The sequence below is a fragment of the Humulus lupulus genome, chromosome X, assembly GCF_963169125.1.
Source record: "Humulus lupulus chromosome X, drHumLupu1.1, whole genome shotgun sequence".
NCBI lineage: Eukaryota > Viridiplantae > Streptophyta > Magnoliopsida > Rosales > Cannabaceae > Humulus > Humulus lupulus.
Window position 1 is genome coordinate 198096605 of NC_084802.1, and position 8179 is coordinate 198104783.

The following is an 8179-nucleotide window of genomic DNA, read 5'->3' on the forward strand; positions in this document are numbered from 1 at the left end:
ACTGTGGATCAATCAACTATAATAAATAGGGGTGGACAGAGAATTTATTATTTTCACGCATAAAGACACTTTACTAGTTATTCATTTTTACGCTTGTGTCATTTCTTTCTAGATGTATGCTAGATGGTCTAGGAGGAAGTCTTGAAAATTGAAGAAAACAAATAAGATGAGATCAATATTTCTATTTGTGCACATCACTCTTGTAGCATATGGTATATACCACTACTACAACAAAGAATTTTTAGGACTAGCATTGCGAGTCCTAAAAAAGTTTTTAGGACTCGCGGGGCGCGAGTCCTCTATTTGAGAGCCTAAAAAACTGTTTTAGTTGAGTTCCTTTAATTAAGCTTTTAGGACTCGCATCGCGAGTCCTAAAATAATATTTTTAGGACTCGCAACGCGAGTCCTAAAAAATCTGGTGCGAGTCCTAAAAAATCTGGTTGAGTGCCTTTAATTAAGTTTTTAGGACTCGTATTGCGAGTCCTAAAAGAATGTTTTTAGGACTCGCAATGCGAGTCCTAAAAAATCTGATTGAGTGCTTTAATTAATTTTTTGGGACTCACTTTGCATGCTCTTAAAAGTAATTTTTTTTTTTAAAAAATGCAGCTACAATTTTCATTTTGATTTAGAAAAAATATATCCCTTTGAGTGTCCAAAATGTATTATATATGTTAGATTTCAAAATTTTCAAAAGAAAATACAACAAAATAATTTTTTATTAATTACTCAAAAATATAATTTCAATATTTAGTCTACTTGGCTTACAAAATCATATTACATGATAGTTTATACTACAATCAAATTCTATTATCACCAAATATTAAACAAGAAATGTATACAAAGTTAGTGAAATATATTTTTTATTCTAAAAACTTCAACTACCAATGTTGTCTAGTATTGCGCCAAAGAAATGCATCTCAATATAGACCTGCACATTATAAAAAAGTTCTTTAATACACATCTTGCACTGAAAATAGAAAATTAAAACATAGTAAAGTACACATCGTGCACTGAAAATAGAAAGAAAAAAAAAACCAAACATAGTAAAATACACATCTTGCACTGAAAATAGAAGAAAAAGAGAAAAGCCAACATGTCACCATCTATAGAAAACCGGACAGCATATCCCCTAATTTACTAGCCTAGCTATCTGTTACATTCAACACCAACATGTCAAACAAATCAAATAGCACACTGATTTTCAACCATATAGTAACACCCTTTCATCTTTTCATTAATCGATAACACCCTTTTCCAGTAAATATACACACAAGGTTGAAATAAACTTAGTGCATTACAAACATACACCCTTTCATAAGATTTGAACAATAGATACATATATATGTTTAAATACCAAATCAGAACACTTCATGTTTAACCTCAAAAACTATTTGTATATAATCAATTATTTCTAGCTAAATTTTCTTATTTGACCCCGTCAAAGCAGGGGATCAAAATACATTGACTAAGAAAACTAGTAATACACCAAACCATCCTTCAACACATAGAACAAAGAAACTATCAAAGCAAAATAACACAAAAAATGATGTCCAAAGTTGGTAATATGAGCCTATATATCTTCCTTTTTGAAACCTTTATTCTGTGAGAAGGGACAAGAAGAAAACTAGCATATATAAAACAAGAAGTACAAAAGGCTATGCTATATGTGTATGCCAACACACAATAAGTACATTCATACAAGTATATGTTATAATGAAACCAATCAAACAAACAAACACAATTCAATTATAGGATAATCATAGACAAGTCTACATAAAATCGAACAACATTTTCCATACACTAGAAACCAACCATCTGCCAATATCAATTCAAACAACACACAAGTTTTCTTCCTTATCTCCGCAGCACACAAATTTCTCAGATCCTACTTCACTAAAACACACAAGTTCTCAACCTTCCGCTATCACCGCAGCACACAATAATAATCCCAGAACCTACTACACTATGGATGAATATTTAAGATATTCAAACTCCTCTAACATTTGCATAGTATTAAAATAAAAGTTAGAGGCATACCTCTTGCAAACTGTTGCCAAAAAAGTTTCTTTGAAGTTCGTCTCAGCACATAAACACCTTTACAATGTAATAAGATATAATGAAAGTGAGTCAAATCCGAATTAAATAATTAAATAATAATGGAAAGAGTGAAAAATAAAATATAACTAAGGTATGAATGGTAATATTAAAAGTTTATATATATTTTGTTTTTCCAATTGAAAGTTGATATAAAGGTATGAATAATATTGACTTTACTTGTTGAATGTTGTTGAGTGTTTAACTTCTTTTTTCTTTTTTGAGGAAAGTAGAGTATTTAACTTTCGCACCTTAAAAAAAAAATATGAGTTACTTAAAATCGACTCAAGTAAATGAAAATATGAAAAACTTATTCAATTAATAAGTGACATATATATGTATGAATAGTATTTAAAAATACATAAATGGCATTTGAATATATCATGGCACGTTTAGGCCCAGTGTGATAGAGTAACTTATTCAATAATTAACTCTAAATAATTCTGCTATTGTAAAAAGTATATAGCTGTAACATATATAAAATTTTTATGTGCTTCCTAAATTATAATTTTAAAACAATGTAATAATATGTCTAGCTAGAGAATATATGACACTAGCTATATATTATACTGCACCAATAATAAAAAATAATGTCAAAGATTACCTTATAACAATAATTCTTGATATAATATAATGATAATTTCCATCTCCAAGAGTCAATTCAATAAGAGATCGCTCATATGGATGAATAGTATGTATCTTTGGAAAACTCTCCATGTAAGTCCTCAAAGGAGCTGCCAATTCCTGAAGACAGAGAAAGAAAGCAATATGTCAAAAAATTTACAGAAGAACCACTCTCCTTCCCTCTCAACCTCACCAACTACCAATATTTATGTAGAAAGTGCAAAACATATTACTATTCAGAGTATTTAATGGGTGATGATACTTTAAATTATAAATGAAAAATGGAAGTTAAGAACAAACTTTCATCAGCGCATCAAGCTGCTTTGCAGCGCTATTTCTCTCTCGCTTTGCAATGTTGGCAATGCCTATGTCATAAACAAGCTAGTTTAGCAGCAGGAGCTATAAACAGAGTTCCATCTAATCCCTTTATGTGCAGTTATGTCAACAAGAAACCACCCAAAACAATTACCCTTAGTTGGAGAAACTCTCTTGGCCTTCTTTATTGCTGAGTAAAGAATATCAAAAGATTGCATCACCATGGGCAGCTTTTGAAATGCACCAACTGTTTCAAGCTTCTCTGGTAATTTTTCCTAAATTAATAGCAACAGAATTACATCACTACAAAAAACTTAACTTTTAGTCACAGCCATTTAGTGAAAAAATATATGTATATATTCAGAAGTTTATATATTGTTCAAATACCCAACACCAAGGCTTGAGGGTGATCAAACACAGTGCAGAAATCAAAACAACACAAGCAATTTTTTCCTAGTTCAGCTCCATGAATCGTACCTACATCCAACTAGAGCTCATCCACACAAGAGTCCCTTAATCCACTATAAACCAATAAGAACAATACAAACCCAGCCAAAGCAATTTGTCTTTGGCAACTCTCAATCTCTAAACAAACCCCTTTGTGAAAATGTAACTCTCAAAGCAAGATACCAATATAGAGAAAATCTCTCTCTTACTTCTCTTTGTTTATGTCTCTAAGAAATACAAGTAACACAAATTAGTTTTTAGAAACAAATCAGACCTATATATATTAAAGGCCGAGACTTATAGACATAGACCTAAAACAATGGATTTAAAGGGCATAAAATGATAACATATGGTATTTTTTACAAATATCATGGTTATGTATTACTATGAGAATTACTTACTACAAATTCCAAATATACATATATTTATTTGTATATACTCTGGCAGAATATATACAAATGGTTACTGAGGTATTTTGTTGAACCAGATAGCAAGAAGGAAGCCATCTTTTTGGATTTGTTGGAAGCCAAAAGCAAAATCTCCAGATGGAGATTGCCATGACTCATTTTTGGTAAGTTGCGCAGTGAGTGATGAACCCAAAGATATGTTCCTTTGAGTTTGATCAACACTAATAGTGTTGCTGATAGAGGAGAGCATCATCAATATAAATAAGCTAAGATATATTGTATGTGAAGTAGTACTCATTTTTGTGTCTAATGCAATGGAAGTATAAGAAAAACTACACATCTACCTACTTATATATATATATATTATATTTGTGTTGGTAATTCCATACTTAATAATGGTGACTACTTAATTTCAAAATCTCAAAAGAAGAAAAGTCTATTTATTTAATATGACTTTGATTTTTGGTGCCCTGTTTTTCTATGTTAATAAATGTCCATGTGGACTTTGAACACATTTGCTTTGGTTACTCTGGCAGCCTGGGTTTTTATAATCTCTTGTTTTATGAATAAATTGTAGTTGTATTGTGACTCTTAAGAATGCCAGAAATTAGTTTTTTATATGACTAAATATTGAGGGATTTTCAGGTATTAAGTGAGGCTGAAAAGTTAAAGATTTGGTTGGATGAAAAGGAAGCTGAGCAAATGAAGTAAGTTATTCTTAGTGTATTTTATATGTTGTAATGAGCAATTGAAGCACAGATAAAAAAAAGTATCAAAGATGGATAAAAGACCAAAAAAGTTTCTAAAGAAACAGCAAATAATTTGAAGATAAGGGTAAAAAAGAAAAAGAAGAATGCAAACCTTTCATATCAATCACCAAAGCCAAAAGCAAAATTCAACATCAAGTATATGTTAGCATGGTTTAATAGTTGAAGATTCTTCATTGGGTCCCAAACTTGCAATTAAGTTTATTGTTTTTGACTCTTATGACTAAATTCACAACTAGCTGAGCCTGAGTCAAGACAACAGTCACCTCCAACCAAACACTCACATACAAACAAATTCATTGATCAAAATCATACATAAACCAAATTCAACAAACCCAAGTTCAAAGAAGGTACCAAATCAATAACAAATCAATTTGATTCACTCTTTTTATAAGTCTTTCACAATTTTCAAATAAAATCATGAGACAGAGAAGAAATTCATAGAAATTCAATTCAATAATTTTCAAACACCTGCCACTCCAAAAGTCTTATAAATCTACAATTTGGCAAAAATGAAACAAATTTGATCAAACAATTTTAATAATCAAAGATACCCCAAAAAACAACACATCAAAATCAAGAAAAATGAAATTGTCAAAGGAAATAAGAGATTTTGAGACAGGGCAAGAATTAAGAAATGTTTTTAATTAACATACTTGTGGTTTTTAATAAGGATATATTATTGGATAAATTATTTAAAAAATCGATCTCATGTGGATATGGCACATACTTCCGGTTCCAAGAGTTACATATGGATTAAAGTTGATGAGGTATGCATTATATTTTATTGAATTTTATGTTAAGTTAAAAATGTGCCTTAGCTGTAGCTTTATTCAAATAATTGGGTTTATGGGTTTTGGATTTGAGTAGTGTGTGAAGATGTAAATGAGCTTTGAAAAAAAATATGTAAAAGTCTGTCTGTGCAAACAAATACATGTTGAAGTAATAATCATACACAGAATAAAGTAAAAGAAGATAAAAAAAAAAAGACAAAACATGGATTCAAATGGTTCATGTTTAAGAAAAAAATTAATGCTTTGTTGCTATAGGTCCAACACTCAATTCAAGTATCATGCCTTACCTCTGTTGGAATGATTATTCATTGAAATTTGGAGTGTCCCCCTAAAACAATTCCAATTAGTACTAATATTAAGGCTAATTCTGAACCAAATCCATTTAAAAAATCTGCTTTCAAAACAATGGAAAAAAGAAACAATATCTCATGATAGTAAATTAGTTTCCTAACAGAATATTACCTTCTGTTGTTAAAAGAAATGACAGTTCCTCCATCCCTATTGCCAATAAACTATTGATTTAGTTCTTTCTAAAAAATGACATGAAAATAAAAACATCAATGGACAGTTGAAGCTAAAAAAAATAACCTATTATTATTATTTTTCATGAAACTGAACCTTTTAACCAGTAGGGGGCGCTAAAATGTATTCGATAAACAACCAGCCAAGAAGAAACAAAGAGAGAGACTATGAACCAAACTTGAAACCTGTTTAATCATAACTTGCAAGCTAGCTTCTCAAGTCCCATCCTCAATTTTCTGAAATTAGAAAGATTATACAGAAACAATTAGAAGAAAATTACTACACTTAACTTTCTTGATAATATTTTCTCTAATTAATCCGCTAGACAACTACATACAAATATATTAGAGCATTAGATCATATATAAATCTTTATGATTATAGTTATTATATTAAAACTACCTATTCATGCTATTTTAGATCATATAACTATAAACCCAGCTACACAATTTATCATCCCTTTATGCTTTCTTTAGTTCTCAAGATTGCATATTAGAATCAATCAAGTTTTCCATAGTCTGTAGCAATACTATGGGAAGCAGCCATTGTGTAAAACTTCTCAGTAATTTCTAAAACCTGAAGACTAACAGAAGCACTCAAGTTTTCTTCCCAGAGCTCCTGAAAATGGTAAAGTTATTAGCCACCTAAAAGTAAAATATGACTGAACAAATTCATAATGGGGTTGAAGCTTCAAGAGACAAAAATTCCCCATTGGCATAAATTTCAATGCTCTTAGGGTGAAAATGTTCATAACCATTCAGCAGCAATGCAGATCACCATTAGAAAAATAAATTAAACTCAAATATAGGTCAACAGAACCAAGAGGCATCACAATGTCTCAAAATTCCTTTTGGATGTGCATTGTAAAAACAAGGATCAAGTCACCAGAACTATTATGAAAACAAAGTAAGATAAATGAAGTCAAAGAGTAGAAGCACGCATACCTATCAAGCCTCTGAGTTGTCCAGCCCCAACGAGCCACCAAGCCTCCGCGCCGTCCAGCCCCAACGAGCCCCCTAGCCTCCATGTCCTGCCCAGCCCCTGCACCGTCGAGCCCAGACCCGAGACCCCCCCACCCGCCGTCGAGCCCAGCCCTCGAGCCACCAGTCGTTGCTGTCGAGCCCAGTCCCGAGCCACCAGCCGTTGCTGTCGAGCCCAGCCCCGAGCCCCCTGCTGCCGAACAGCCCGACCCCGACCCCGACCCCCTTGCCTCCGTCGAGAGAGAGAAAGGGGGCTTCGGAGAAGAGAGCTTCGGGGAAGATAGAGGGAAAAGAGGGGGGAAAAAAGGAAGATAGAGGGGAAGAGGGAAGATGGAGCTCGGGGAAGACAAAGGGAAAAGAAGGAAGATGGAGGGAAAGAGGGAAGGCTTCGGGGAAGATAGAGGGAAACAGGGTTTCAGTTTTTTTTTTATTTTAAAATTTTCTTATTTATTTAATTAAAAAATATATGATATCTAATATATAAATTCTTTTTAGTTAACACAATTTCTTTTTATTTAAATTAAAAATATTTTGTGTGTGACTAAAATAAATCCCAAATGTGTATTTTGACCCTATATTTTTTAAACAATGAGACAATTTTAAGGACTTGCTTTGAGAGTCCTGAATACTCTATTAGCCCAAGTGTTTTTAGGACTCACAAAGCGAGTCCTTAAAAAGTATTAAGGACTCCCAAAGCAAGTCCTTAAAATTGTTAAGTAAAATACTCATTTTTTAGCCCAGATTTTTTTAGGACTCGCATATTTTTTTAGAACACTCATTGCGAGTCCTAAATTGTGTTTTTTCAGGACTCTCAATGAGTGTCCTAAAAACTCCATAAATATTTTTAAGGACTTGCATTTATGTGCGTGTCCTAAAAAAGTGTCCCGTAAAGGGTATTTTGTAGTACCTTTATGTACATAAGATATATTGGTGTTTCTATGGTGCTTTCCGGTCTGTGAATAATTTTTGGCACGATTTATTTTTATGATTGTGTATATTATAACTATTTTGAGTATCTTACAAATTTTTTGAAAAATTCTGAATAATTTACAATGTCGAAAATAAGGTTCAAACATGTTTTCCTCGCACATAAAAAAAATAGTCACGCGTGTAACAGTTTGTTTGGACCTTGTTTTTTCACTGTAAATTATTCAGAATATTTTGAAAATTTACAGAATATTCTAAATAACTATAATATATATGGTCATAAAAAAAGTTCGTGTAAAAAAC

The 8179-nt window shown here is 31.9% G+C and overlaps 1 protein-coding gene across 15 annotated transcripts; it reads right to left on the minus strand.

The window, feature by feature from the left end:
* Positions 1–693: 693 nt before the first annotated feature.
* Positions 694–7374, minus strand: LOC133807368 (uncharacterized). 15 transcript variants are annotated; one of them, XM_062245651.1, is made up of 9 exons: positions 6914–7372; positions 6156–6206; positions 5911–5946; positions 5736–5776; positions 3188–3308; positions 3019–3083; positions 2699–2838; positions 2038–2094; positions 694–928 (listed from the first exon to the last, which is right to left on the minus strand). In XM_062245651.1, exons 5-9 carry the CDS (start codon positions 3255–3257, stop codon positions 892–894), a joined length of 369 nt encoding a protein of 122 aa, XP_062101635.1. In that variant the 5' UTR covers positions 3258–3308; positions 5736–5776; positions 5911–5946; positions 6156–6206; positions 6914–7372; the 3' UTR covers positions 694–891. The 15 variants fall into 15 exon arrangements, with proteins under 15 accessions (XP_062101635.1, XP_062101633.1, XP_062101631.1 ...); XM_062245649.1 differs by having other exon boundaries at positions 6067–6206; XM_062245647.1 differs by having other exon boundaries at positions 5911–5978; positions 6067–6206.
* Between the last annotated feature and the right edge of the window lie 805 nt (positions 7375–8179).